The sequence below is a fragment of the Hyalella azteca genome, unplaced genomic scaffold (genome assembly GCF_000764305.2).
Source record: "Hyalella azteca isolate HAZT.00-mixed unplaced genomic scaffold, Hazt_2.0.2 contig4450, whole genome shotgun sequence".
Lineage (NCBI taxonomy): Eukaryota > Metazoa > Arthropoda > Malacostraca > Amphipoda > Hyalellidae > Hyalella > Hyalella azteca.
The window spans coordinates 316,492-331,703 of record NW_025934664.1 but is presented as its reverse complement, the minus strand read 5'-3'; the positions used below and the strand labels follow the sequence as shown (position 1 = coordinate 331,703).

The 15,212-nt window shown below is 35.6% G+C and overlaps 1 protein-coding gene across 1 annotated transcript; it reads right to left on the bottom strand.

Annotated features, from left to right (window-relative positions):
- Positions 1-3,574: 3,574 nt before the first annotated feature.
- Positions 3,575-7,349, bottom strand: LOC125177723. Its single transcript, XM_047880022.1, has 2 exons — positions 7,232-7,349; positions 3,575-4,173 (listed from the first exon to the last, which is right to left on the bottom strand). Exons 1-2 carry the CDS (start codon positions 7,347-7,349, stop codon positions 3,575-3,577), a joined length of 717 nt encoding a protein of 238 aa, XP_047735978.1.
- Between the last annotated feature and the right edge of the window lie 7,863 nt (positions 7,350-15,212).

The window sequence follows — 15,212 nt, the reverse complement described above, 5'->3', positions numbered from 1 at the left end:
GACGAGATTTTAACAGAAAAAAAAGATTTAACAAAAGAAGATTTAGAATAAGAAGAGATTTGAACAGAACAAAAGATTCAACAAAAGAAGATTTGCAATAATCCCCTGCAGAATGTTGAAGCGAAGTCAACATGGCGTGTCTCGTGTGGGCTTACAAGTCCGCGTGTTGATGACATATCTTGTCAATATCTTGTATCTTTGTAATCTTTATTTCTAAGAAAAAGAAATCTTTCAGACCGTTGGAGCGCAGACCGTTTATTATATAAATATTTATTTTTGAAAATAATGTCCTCGAGACCGTCGGATTTGGTCTGGAAGGTTCGCGCTCGTCAAAGCTTTCCTCGACGGAAGAAAATGTTTATGGCCGATGCACTGGAAAACAATGCGATACGTTTTCCTGTAGCTTAAAATACGCTTCGGTATTGGAGGCCTGCTCATACTGACTGTCATTGAAGTAGTTTTGTATTTCTACTTGTATTGGAACGACGAGTAGGATTTTTCTTGGGTACTCGTAACAATATTTTAGTTAAAAATGTTTTCATAGTTTCATTCATAACCACATTCAAAGGGTAGGATTAATGCCATATAATTGGAATTAAATAATAAATTATTACCGAATTTCCACTGCTATGTTAAATCGGACAACATATTTTCGTTACTGTTTTGCATAAGCTTAACCATTTTAATATAATCGTATAGGGGAGGTTATTTGCTTACTCAAAATATTTTTTGCGTGGTTGTAATGGTTGTTGTTACCTCGAAGTCGATGATAGATAAAAACCTATGATGAGTTGTTAATTAGTATGGCTGGTATTAACACACGATTAAATTAATTTTTTTCTCTATAGTAAGATGTTTGACCTAAATTACAGTCAATATAGAAAGCTACGGAAGGTTCGACTTATATATGCCTAAATGGTAATAAGATAAACGAAAAATGTATAAACGAAATTTATCCCAACGAAAAAATAATATTAAAACACGAGTCTTAGAACATACCTCCCTGTATCGGCCCTTTCGTCTTGCCAGTCTCCAAATCAATAAACGTTATCAGCCACAGGAATTTTTCAGTATTTTTAAACGATACTTCCTGGCTTCTATCGATACGGAACACGAAAAGCTATGGAGTCACAGGGAGATTTTTTTTATTGGGTAATTAACGATTCTATTGAAGCGGTTTGTTGTCATGACAACGACTGTATCCTGCCCATGTACTTTCGCTTTGATAAATCAATTTGGAACTCTGGAAAAGGCAAGAATTTTATACTGAATTGCCGTTGATGTTATATGAAGGTTTGGTTTCTATGGCGATGTCTGCGATGCGATGAACTCAGTCAACTTTAACCCGAAAATTTCTCCGCTGAAACTGTATAAAATATTATTTACAGGACGGATCAACTTCCTGGTCTGCAAAGAGGTTCGATTATCTGTTGGATTCGGTAGTTGTCGAATCAACGTGTATATTTTACTTCAAGTTTTTAAAATAAGGTTAATTTCAGTGTGCACATTTTTTTCCATCTATTATTTTAAGAACCTTTAAAAAAATTATTTTACATCAGCTCCTTTAATGCAGTTTTAATCTCATCAACTGAATTTGAAGCTACGTCACAGATAGAACCTGAACACCTCTTCGGTCTTAATAATATTTAATGTACACATTTATTTTTTAACATAATTCATCGAACATTAACCATTCCTAGCACATAATTTATAAGTTATATTTACTTTGTAAATATCATTTCCCCCCCAAATTCTCGCACATTACGCCTTATAAATAACTCATAAATCAGTTTTATTTTGCACGTCTCACCCACTTTTTACATCTCCATCGCTGGAAGTTTTCAATGGAGTGCAATGCGCGCTGCATAGCAATCGCTTCCCTGCGGTAACTTGACGCCGGGAATTTATTGTAAGTTTCCACGGGCTTCTTTTGTGGACTTATGTTGCTGGGAATGATGGTGCTGGGAGGATGGGGGACTTATGTTGCTGGGAATGATGGTGCTGGGAGCTGGGAATGATGGTGTTGGGAGGATAGGGGACTTTTGTTGCTGGGAATGATGGTGCTGGGAGGAGGGGGACTTATGTTGCTGGGAATGATGGTGCTGGGAGGAGGGGGACTTATGTTGCTGGGAATGATGGTGCTGGGAGAATGGGGGACTTTAGTTGCTGGGATTGATGGTGCTGGGAAGATGTAAGACTTGAGAAACATTTATCGATTATTTTTTCATTCAAGATTTCAATATTTTATTCATAGGTTGAGTTCAAATAATTAAATTTTTGGTTAAGTTTGAAATTTCATAATGTAGAGTAGCACGGTCTCATTTGAGTTTATTTTCTCTGTATTAGGAAATGTCTTTTTACAAAAGAGCTGTAGAATTCTAACTTTGTACATGTACATTTTGTAATAAATTATTGAAGTCTATTTTAATCTACGCGTTTGATTTAGTTTGATGCTGGCTCCCGACTTGCCTGGTTGAAGGGAATATTTGATACGTATTTAGTAAGGAATCTCGTTCTGAATATTTACACGTTTTGTAGTTCTTAATGTATTTTTATTCGAAATAAAGTATTTTACTTATCCTATGTACGCTATGTGCAATAATAATTTATAAGAGATTATTTTTAGTATTGTAAATTTATTTTATAGAAACCGATTTCAATAAGAAGTTCAAGGAAACTCGGGTTTTCAAATCTTTCGTGAACGAATAAACTTTACGAGAGTATTGATGAAGGCTTAGAAAATGTTTTGAATTATTATTTGTTAGTTTTTTCTTAGAAATTTTTCTAGATCATGTTCTGAATCATACATAAAATAAACAAAATCCTAAAGAAATTATTTCGAATATATTTTCAATTTAGTACAGCGATCAGATGTGTGGATAAACAACGAGCAAATGTACTAAAATATTAGGTTCAATGTCCGTAGATTTATCGCAGTACGTTTTCTGTAGTTGGTTATGTAAGGGTTACTTAGGAATACTTACGATTTCACCAACATAAGTGAACTAACATGTGCAATTATTATGTTAATATACTTCAATTTCTCTTCGTTGATTTATGCGAATTAGAAATCTTTTATTTTTATAATTCACTCTCAAAGGATGAGTGGTACAGAATGCAGTTTATATTTTCCCTCTAATAATGTGGTTGTTTTCATGAAGAAAGCATTAAAACGAGACACAAGGCGTTTTTTTATTTAAAATATATTATTTTTTGACACTATTATATTCATAGCAATTTTACATACCCAAAATCCAAATTTATATTCTCAAATCTCAACTTATAAAATATAGCATGCTACTACTGCGTAATGCCAAATAATAGACGAGATGATACTCTTTGAGTATCATATACACATCTAAGTAGACACACCTGCAGCTGTCTTCTCCTCAGTAATAATGTACTTAGCTGCAATTAAGTTGCCACCAGATGTCTTTCTTCTAAGCGACTTAGCGCTACTAAGTTAAAGGCAGTTTGGGGACTATAAGCTGGACCCGGCCTTAGTGTGGTGTTCTAGGAACACTTGTGCGGTCAGATTGTCCTTTGCAGAACAATCTGTTGCAGGTGTCTGTTACTATAGTAGAGAAGATACTGTTGCAGTAGACTGTTGCAACAGTAGAATAGAATCTGTTGCTGTTGTCTGTTGCAACAGTCGAGCAAGAACTGTTGCAGTACACTGTTGCAACAGTAGAATAAGAACTGTTGCTGTTGTCTGTTGCAACAGTAGAGCAAGAACTGATGCAGTAGACTGTTGCAACAGTAGAAGAGGAACTGTTGCTGTTGTCTGTTGCAACAGTAGAGCAAGAACTGATGCAGTAGACTGTTGCAACAGTAGAGTAGGGACTGTTGCAGTAGACTGTTGCAACAGTAGAGCAGGAACTGTTGCTGTTGTCTGTTGCAACAGTAGAGCAAGAACTGATGCAGTAGACTGTTGCAACAGTAGAGTAGGGACTGTTGCAGTAGACTGTTGCAACAGTAGAGCAGGAACTGTTGCTGTTGTCTGTTGCAACAGTAGAGCAAGAACTGATGCAGTAGACTGTTGCAACAGTAGAGTAGGAACTGTTGCAGTAGACTGTTGCAACAGTAGAATAGGAACTGTTGCAGTAGACTGTTGCAACAGTAGAATAGGAACTGTTGCAGTAGACTGTTGCAACAGTAGAATAGGAACTGTTGCTGGTGACTGTTACAACTGTTGAGTAGTTTCTAGAAGATATAAATTAATTTCACTAAATCTAATTGAGTTTATTCCTTCAACGCAAGAGATTTCGTAAAGACGTGAACTAATTATTCTATTAATTAAAGTCAAATATTGAATAGAGAAATCAGTTAAACGATAGTTCATGATTTAATAATCGCAATAAATACTTGAAAATTGAGGCATTTTAAATAATTTAGTTGACGAGTCCAATACTTTTATTTTATTATCAGGTCGCAAATAAATGGTTTTAAATAATACTAGAATAGAAATGCTGGGAAAAAAACATACTAGAAAAACTTTTTGCTCTGCCGTTTTAGTTCGCTTGAACAACTCTATGTTTTCCATAACAAGTATATGTCAGTTATATGCAAAGTTAATTTTGACTAGTTCGCAAACATGAACTTCGTGCAGCAGACATAACTTCGTTCACTAGAAGTAAATACGTGAACTAGATATGACTTAGGGCACTAGACAAATCTTCGTTGACCAGACATGACTTAGGGCACTAGACATATCTTCGTGGACCAGACATGACTTAGGGCACTAGACATAACTTCGTGCACCAGACATAAAAAGGTCCATCAGATGTAGTTCAGTGTACTAGACATGAGAAATACGAATCAAACGAAACTCCGCACATCGAAATATTTTCGTACACTAGACATTATTACGTGTATCAGAGCTAAGTTCCTAAAAAGATATGCTCATGTACACCGCTTTTAAACAATGTGCACCTGACCAGAAATTACTGCGCGCAGAAATAAAACGTAATGTAAAAGAAATAAATTTGTACTTCATTTCGGGAAGCCCTGAAAAATTTTTCTGAATGTTTACTTTGCTCCTGAACCCTCGTACTTATATTTAAAATCAAGATTACATGATTGTTTCAGTGGCAAATATATCAAGAATTTAAAAGCAAAGAAAACAGTAAAAAAATTCATAATTTCTTACGAGAGAAAATGTTTCATGTTTACTCCATTATTACTTATTTTAATTTGAAAATTTATGTGTTAATAACCTCAATATCATTTTCATCTTTTTTTAATATCTACTTTATCAGTTTACAAATTGTTTGTGATAGTGTTCAAGATTTTTGAACAGACGATGTAGCTGGACTCCGACACGTGTTCCCTCATAAGAAACGACAAAAATATGTTCTTTTTTTACTTTCAAATTCTTGTTGTACAAAATAATGTTGTATGCAACTAAATATTTCTATTTCGTCCCGATATTAAATCCTTCCCTGACAAGAAAAGATTTATGGTTCGTAAATTTTCGATTAAATACTAATTCAATGCCGGAAAATTTCCTCGCCGAAGAAAGCTATTCATAAATAATTCACTGCAGCCATTATTGAGCATTATTATTTGAGTAAGCAAGCATTCAGAAATGTGAGAAAACATGCAATAAAATACACGAATACGATTCACTCTTTTAAAGGTCGATTCACATTCAGGTAAAAATATTTTGCCACGTGTCCTACAGAAATTATAGAAAAAAATGTTGTTTATTTGGAATGGTTAAGAGGTTTTAAGGCTTTCATACACAGACTTGTACAAAGAATAATTGATATATGTTGATGAATGAATGCTTCCATGTTCAGCTGTCGTGTTGGTAAGGCGACAGGTTAGTTAGTGCAAATTCCTATTGATATGCGTCGTTACGACTTATGCTATGTTATGTCGTTACGACTTATGCTACAGTTATGAGTTTTGTTGATAAGCAACACAGAGTTATGAGTTAATTATCTTGATTAGTAACATATAAAATATGTTATTATCGCCACTGCTAAAAAGGAGCTGATTACCGATGCTCAGAGTTGACCCTGTTTGTATTGTAATATACCTAAAATGGCCTATGGAGTAAGAAAATAAATTATTTGAAGAATTTATGCAGGAATAAAAATTGCCGGTCTTCCACAACAAGGTTTAACCACAACAAGGCATTATTCGCGGGACGTCCGTAAATTTCTGTATATAAATATTTTAAGGCCTGATGAGTACTGAGGAAATAACAAATAAGAACCTGTGTTATCTACTGTTATTCACTATACAAAATATTATAAATTTCGATATTATTATCTCCTTATGCGTTGCATTATTGTACAAAAAAATATTCACCTGTGATTCATTCATGTTATGCAGAACTTTAATTCGTTAATAATACCCCACCATTAGACCTCCAGGAGTCGCGGCCGACCAAATAAGCTACAACATCGTCGCCATGTAACTAATAAACTTCCAGCAACTGCTTAGAATTTTCTTCCGAAGTTACGTCGTCCTGATCCAGTAACTCGCTAAACTCAGCCTGGAACGACACCATTTTAGACCCATTCTTTTGAGAGTGGCCCAACACTCAGAAGAATGTGTGGGGCATATTATTCAAAAAGTGACACACATTCTGCATGTTGTACGTATACATCCTTTTTGCCGGGCCAAAATAGAACAGGATGATCCACACAAAAGTGGAACGTGCATCTTTTTGGACAAATTCTCTCCATTTCTCTGAGTGTACGCGCTCTTATTCTGTGAGAGGGCCTTTGAGTTTTGGCTTGCCACCAAAATATGGACTGCTTATCAGTCTAATGTGATGGACTCGAAGACGGATGGCAGCAGTTGACTACCTAGGGGAGCTTTATCCTCGCTTAGGGTAACTTGGCAAAAGCCTCCCGTAGACTTAACGCAAAATGCCGCTGATAAAACTACCCTAATCCTCGTCGAGGGAAAAAAAGTACATCAAAAGGCACGGAATAAAATACTATCTAAGAAATTAAGCACCACAATTTCAGCGTTAAATCTAAATGATAATGCTTACTGAAATGAGTTATTTCATTCCATTGCCGTAAGAATGCCGGATCTGGTGAAGCGATATGCCGAGTGAGTTTAACTGAACTCTGAAATTTGTCCAAAATAAGGAATTTGATGATTTTTTTCAAATTAAAACGCAGTCGAGACGCGTTATCTTTTAAAGAAAGAATTAATGCACAAAATTGTGTGAAGGGAGAGCAATGATCAAGATGGAGAGGTGGAGGACCTCCAGATGGAGAGGTGTAGGACCTCCAGATGGAGAGGTGGAGGACCTCCAGATGGAGGGGGCAGAGAGGCACCACATGGAGGGAGTAGAGGGATTCCACAAGAAGAGAGTCAGTCATCCCTCTGGACGCGGCTGACACGCATGCTGATTATTCCTTCATAAAAGAGGCCCCGGCAGTCGTAATGGACGCAATACCTTCGACCGACGCGATAGATGTCATCGAACATAGCGGCGCACAATGGAAAAAATAAATGAGTTATTTTGTCCGCATAGTAACACACTCTCTTACATACCCACAGCACGGGTAGAGACAGGACGTAACTCGGAGATACCTTATTGCTGGCACAACATGGGTTACAATGACCAACAGAAAGGCAAAAACTGCATCGCAATTGGGACAAAGTTTCACTAATTTCTCTGAGCGTAATAATGATATTGCCACCTGCACCTCCCGAATGATAACGCAGCAATGATATTGCTGCGTGCACCCCCCGAATGATATCATTATCCTGAAGCGAGACCTCTTCTCCGAAGTCTGAATGCTCGCGATGTTATCGCAGGCGTCGGTGTCCGTGCGGCCGTCGTAATCTATATTGCGATTGCATGGCCATGAATGACAGCGATTGCGTGACTACGATGAGTATGAATCCCACGTATTGTCTGGCGTCCGTGCGCAATGTATTTCGTATTGCGCTTCTGGACTTTGCATCACTAACTGAAATGAGTGGAACTTCGTCCAAATATCGATGCATGTCTCGCCGTTGTTTGGATCTGTGCCGTTGTTTATCTGTGTTATGTCCGCTTTCTGCAAGTGCTGTGGCTATGGAAGTGCGTTACTATTTGGACAATTTAACCCATTAATTTTTCTGAATGACGCGGTCGGTGAACGCTCGATCGTTCTCATTGAGTACAACGGCCGATAGGACGAGCGTGCGAACGGCCAATGAGAACTTCATAGAGATTCAAGTTACACGTAATATCCGGTGTTGATATCTCGAGGATGTTATGATTCCTCGAGGCTGAAAACAATGGCTTAAGTTATTGAATGTCAGCATTTTATTGAAACATAAGTCAGAAAATGATCAGTGCACAATTCTGATTTACTTTTCAACTGACGCCTTAATCTGCGTTTGCAAGAGAGTGTGCAAATATATTCTCACTAGACGGGAAAATTTGCCATTTTTGGCTTTATAATGTTTTTTCTTTATGAATTCTAAATAAATTTATTGAGATTTGGATTATGCATTATTTTCCGGTACACATGTAACCGCACAGTCCTCATGTAGATAAAAATGTAATGTAAATCTACATGTACATGATAAAAATGTAATGTAAATGTAAAAATCCACAAAACCAAATCAACATAAATAGCTGAAAACTGTCACCTGTACATTCTAATATTCATTCGAGACATATACGTAGAACTTAATCATTTGTAAAAATTCATAAATTGAACTGCAAGCTTGATTAAGAATTTTATGCAGAACGTCACATGTGAAGTTCTCATCTCATTTAATGATAGTAAACACAATAATACATGATAATGATGCATGATGAATAATGATGGATAATCTGATACTTAAATATGCCAATCCCAGTCAGCATTGATTTCCTATCTGCCATGTTATTCTAACGTCATCCAGCACAAATAAAAGATGATGAATGCTCATGAAATGAACAATTTTATGCACATTTAACAATATTATTCCAAAAACAATAAATACTGATACCCCATCTGCAATATTATTTTAACTTCATTCAACGCGTATCTCCCCAAAAGTCAGCGTCTTCAAGTTTAGTGTGTAAAGTTTTCAGATCCGCGGAGTTTCGAGACAAGCCAAGGATCTTCTAAGTATCATGAATCCCTCATCAGAGATCGTAAGGATCTCAGAGATCGTATTTTCCAGAAGAAGATCGAAAATACGGTCGACATCAGAATTCGTCGCGATCTCTTTCGGTCATTTGTATTCAGAAGCTCGCGGCTCAAGCCAAGATGCTCTATACTCGCAGATAAATGAGAGAGACTTTGTTCAAATTCCGATGCACTTTTCGCCCATGCGTGAGTCATCCTGACCATATTTACCCGGCAAAGTGGTATATTAGTGATACATCGTGGAATTGTGTCAATATTTGGACAATGTGACCTCTTAATTTTCTGAGTGAAGCTCCTGCCCACACTTTTCTGGAAACTTGGTAGGTTTGATTTTGGAATACTTGTTTTGCATATGGATATGATTTATGCATATGAATATGATTTATACGTAAAAATATGATTAATGCATATGCGCAGGTTGAATATGACTGCCCATTTTAAGTCAGAACTGAACTTTTCTTCCAATAGCTGAGAAAAACCGGATTAAATGTAAATAAATAATTTCTGTTATTTAATCATACAAGCAAAATGATGTTGATAATGACAACACACTAATAAATACAATAGTGTTTACAAATTATACAAATTTGTATAATTATATTACATAACAAATTATACAAATTTGTATAATTATATTACATACAAATTATATAAACATACAAATTATATTAGTGTTAAAAATACTTATAAAGATACGATAACATGAAAATAAAGAATATTAATTAATACAGAAGCAATTATTGACTTTGTGAACAATTCCTATTCTGCTTGACGTATATTGCAAGTGAATTGAATTAATAATCTACGGAAAAAAACATTTACAGAAAAGCAGGAAATCTTTTAAAGTTACGAACTGAAATAAAAATATTTTCGGATGAAATAAAAGTTTCCGGATCTCGTGGGTCTTAGAAGAAGCGCCAGCTATCGACGCAGCCTGTCGTGCCATGTCCGACATTGTATGGGGCACGTCTGGTTCTGAACGTCTCGTTCTGAACGTCTCGTTCTGAACGTCTATTTCTGAACGTCTCGTTCTGAACGTCTCGTTCTGAACGTCTCGTTCTGAACGTAATTTCTGAACGTCTCGTTCTGAACGTCCATTTCTGAACGTCTCGTTCTGAACGTCTATTTCTGAACGTCTCGTTCTGAACGTCTATTTCTGAACGTCTCATTCAGAACGTCTATTTCTGAACGTCTCGTTCTGAACGTATATTACCGAACGTCTCGTTCTGAACGTCTATTTCCGAACGTCTCGTTCTGAACGTGTAATTCTGAACGTCTTGTTCTGATCGTCTAATTCTGAACGTCTCGTTCTGAACGTCTAATTCTGAACGTCTCGTTCTGAACGTTTCGTTCTGAACGTTTCGTTCTGAACGTCTATTTCTGAACGTCTCGTTCTGAAGGGATATTTCCGAACGTCTCGTTCTGAATGTATATTTCCGAACGTCTCGTTCTGAACGCATCGTTCCGAACGTCTCGTTCTGAACGTCTCGTTCTATATGCACGTTCAGGGTGTTCCACTCACTTGTAAAATAATGTGATTAGAGTGAGAAAATTTTAAGAACTATGTTTCTAAGCACACTTGGTTAAACATCAGGTAAAAGGTAGCTCTTCATTAATAGAAAATAATAACTCTATACTCCATACTCTATATTCATTACTCTATACTCAATACTCTATACTCTATACTCTATACAAAGAATAGAATACAAACCTCTTCACAGCATGCTCAAGTTTCGATAGGGTTCTCTTCACAAAAAGTGTTACAGTCATTTTAAAATACACAGTTTCCTTGGACTTCTGTCAACATAAACGCTATTTAGTGACTTTCCGTGCGCGGTGTGGTTAAAGTACCGCGCTTCAGGGTAACTCTGGCGTCTAGACAGTTTTTTAGGGTAAATGCGTACCTGCACCAAGGTTTCTATTTATACCTGACAGGAGTCATTAACACGACGGCTTGTCTCGAGTCTTGGCGTCGGTAGTAATGCAACAAGTTTTATTTTGGGACCAGAAAATGTTATAGGTTAATTACGGAGCAATGGTACGCAATAAATTGGTCTTTGGTACCCAAATTTTATGAAGAAGAATAACGATGGAACAAATTTAATAAAATAATTATTACTGCATAAGAAATCTGAAAACGTAGCTTCTCACAGACAAAATAATCTATTTTTTCTTCATTGCGCAAGACAGTCTCTGGTAAAAGAAACATTCAATAATAATCCGAGGCTATAAGAGATCCAAAGTAGCTACAAAGATATAAAGATATACATAGTAATGTAAATAATGTAGTGCCTGTAGAGTATCTGTATTGACGGAGTATTGAAGATGAGGCCATTTATCATGGAGACAACCCACTCAACTATTTAAATTAAGAACATTTCAGAATAATGTGATGCCTATAAATAACCTGTCATACGCACATGAATACCTCAAAATTTGATATGAATTTGCTGCTTTGATCAGTTATAAACGACACGAATTATTCAAAAATTTGTTTAATGAATGTTGACCCCCGCGAATATATTTTTATATATTTATCCAGTGAATTATTCAGCAAGAAATGCGTTTACTTTACGACATATTTAGTTTGCCTTAATTCAGCAGTTTAATTATTGATGATGGATCCAGCTTTTCCATTTGAAAATTCGAATGAATTTCTCTTTAATGCTCAATTATAAGTTTGCTCGCTTACATAATAAAGTTGTGAAATTTCAAGATATATTCTCACACTTGTGGCAATCGACCTTGTCTGCTTTTGTATGCGATTTTTTGTCAGAAAGTGTAATTTTTTACACGTGCTATCTATCTAAAATCTTATAATATCAATTTATAATTAACATATTTCCATTATCTACTTCCGGCCAAGTCCCGTGCACGTGAATGGTTAATAAATTCGTCACAGCTGCACTAACCGAGCCGCTACAATTGTTAAGTGAGCAAATGCATACTGATGTAAATTCGAAATATTTCATTTCCGTGATCATATACTTTCAGACCAGCAACAAAATTTTCGTCGTTCAACAGTTGTGATATAAAGGAATTATCATATTCTTAACATATTAATCATTCGCCACTGAAGACATTATTTAAATGCTTGAGGCTAAGAATAACAAGACAGGTACAAACTTCGCCACTTGCATGTACATGTATGAACACTACACTCACTATACGAGGTGCAGAGTGTATGAAGTTCGTTCCGTGTACGATATATGTGTATGTTTGAACATGTCACTACGAACGTATCCTTACATTCACTATACGAAGAACGGAGTGTATGAAGTTCGTTCCGTGTATGTGTATGTGTGATCGTGTTACTACACATACTACACGAGGTAAGGGAGTTCGGTCCCACGGTCATTCATGAGAGCGTTGCGAGTCTCATTCATGACATCCTTTGCTTTCATGAATGAGCAATTGGGTTTGGAGTGCAGCCTTGGGCTGTGTGGCAGTGTTTACGGGTTCAATAATACTTGAACTCGTGTAACTTTTTCGTGACTATTAAATCTCATTACACGTCGTCAGAAAACCAAATTTATAAAAAATTATTAAATAAACTTATTTTTATTTGTAATTAAATCTCATCTTTTTTACGTTGCACGTTTTTCTACAATGTTTTTCAAATAAAAATGGTCAAAAGACACAGATCTTATGCTCTAAAGGAAAAAAGTAGAATTAAAAAAGTCCATCGTAGTGTTTAGCATCATAACTGCTATAATAATGGGCTATAATTTCCCTGTAAATAAAATAGTGTGTATTCAACCTACTTTGTGCACATGCGTGTAAAATTAACCCGCCGCTAGTGACACAAACACAATGGAGCTTATCAGGTTCCGGTGCACTGCTTAGGTGACACTCAAGTGGAAAGATCACACATCCTGGTAACAAATATAAAGCTAGGAGGATAATGAATATAAAGCTAGGAGGATAATGAATATAAAGCTAGGAGGATAATGAATATAAAGCTAGGAGGATAATAAATATAAAGCTAGGAGGGTAACAAATATAAAGCTAGGAGGGTAACAAATATAAAGCTAGGAGGGTAACAAATATAAAGCTAGGAGAATAATGAATATAAAGCTAGGAGGATAACAAATATAAAGCTAGGAGATAATGAATATAATGCTAGGAGAGTAATAAATATAAAGCTAGGAGGGTAACAAATATAAAGCTAGGAGATAATGAATATAAAGCTAGGAGGATAGCAAATATAAAGCTAGGAGGGTAATAAATATTAAGCTAGGAGAGTAACAAATATAAAGCTAGGAGTGTAATGAATATAAAGCTAGGAGGATAGCAAATATAAAGCTAGGAGGGTAATAAATATAAAGCTAGGAGAGTAACAAATATAAAGCTAGGAGAATAATGAATATAAAGCTAGAAGGATAGCAAATATAAAGCTAGGAGGGTAACAAATATAAAGCTAGGAGAATAATGAATATAATGCTAGGAGAGTAATAAATATAAAACTAGGAGAGTAACAAATATAAAGCTAGGAGAATAACGAATATAAAGCTAGGAGAATAATGAATATAAAGCTAGGAGAATAATGAATATAAAGCTAGGAGAATGACGAATATAAAGCTAGGAGGATAGCAAATATAAAGCTAAGAGGGTAACAAACATAAAGCTAAGAGGATAGCAAATATAAAGCTAAGAGGGTAACAAATATAAAGTTAGGAGGGTAATACATATAAAGCTAGGACATTAATAAAAATACAGCTAGGAGGATAATGAATGCCAATGTCACCAGAAATGATTAAATTGACGACAGTGCCAAGAATTATGAAATCAATAGCTACCAGTAGAGAATCAATATTATTTATTTTGTGAATGTGATTCAGAGTAATAACATAAAACGGCGTATAAATATTATCAGATATTGCTTACGATCAAACCAAATTAAGGCAAATATAATGTAAAGACTAGGTTATCATAACACACTGATTGAGAAAATGCACGTTGAATAGACATGCTAACTAAGTAGGGGTACGTATGATGAGTTCAAAATTACGACAGAGTGCATCTATGCGCATGTTTTGTCAGATATGCTGCCAAAACATTGTTAAATATATACGCATAATGAGTTTGATATTTTCACAATAATAATATCTAAACGTAGAACTGCCAGAGTAAGTAGATATACTGAGGGTAGTTCGATATTCAGACTGCGTATAAAAATACATATGTTCAGGCAGATATTTCTCGAATAAGAATCAATCCTGTATACGAGGTTTAAATTCTAATGACGTAATATTGATTTAGTATTAACATTTAACACGAACACTTGTTTGGGCTTAACTACACAAGTTCTATCAAGTACACATAAACACGTGCCGTATTATGCGCAAATTAAAACTTTGGTTGAAAAATAATATTCATGAATTCTGTGAATCAATCTGTTTTTTGTTGTTGAGACGAATGAAAATGTAGTGAACAATAGAATAGTGATTATTCTCAGTTACTGCATTTAAATCTTTCTAAATCTTTAATTTAAATATTCAAATATTCTAATTCTAATTTTCCAGTGAGCCATCATGCAATTCATTCGCTTATTTCGTAATGACGAATTTGAATAATTTTAATTGTGAGTTTTAATTAGAAAGCCGATATTTGACTATTTTTTTCCCCTCTTCATCGTCAATAATTTTAATTATTTCCGAACATGATAAAACATTGTAATGGTTTAAACTTCACAAGCTTCAATGATGATAGAAATATTCAAAGATATGAGTTAACGAAGTTTAAGGAGGAGAGAGAAAATAATGAGACATATAGAAACTATTACAGATAAGGCATGAAGTAAAGCAGGAGTAAATGAATAAAAATAAGGAAATTAATTAACTAAAGTCAGGCTCAAATGCAAATGCAGAGACGTAAAATTAGAACAATATACATTGAATTATAATTTAGAAATAAACTGTAGACCTAGAACCTTCACTCACCAGCCCTTCACTCACCAGCCCTTCACTCACCTGCCCTTCACTCACCAGCCCTTCACTCACCAGCCCTTCACTCACCTGCCCTTCACTCACCTGCCCTTCACTCACCAGCCCTTCACTCACCTGCCCTTCACTCACCTGCCCTTCACTCACCAGCCCTTCACTCACC

Coding starts and splice junctions, on each gene's coding strand:
- LOC125177723 (XM_047880022.1), bottom strand. CDS start 7,349: ATGACTGACTCTCTTCTTGTGGAATCCCTCTACTCCCTCCATGTGGTG. Junction 4,174..7,231: donor CTACACCTCTCCATCTGGAG/GTCCTCCACCTC, acceptor AACAGTCACCAG/CAACAGTTCCTATTCTACTG.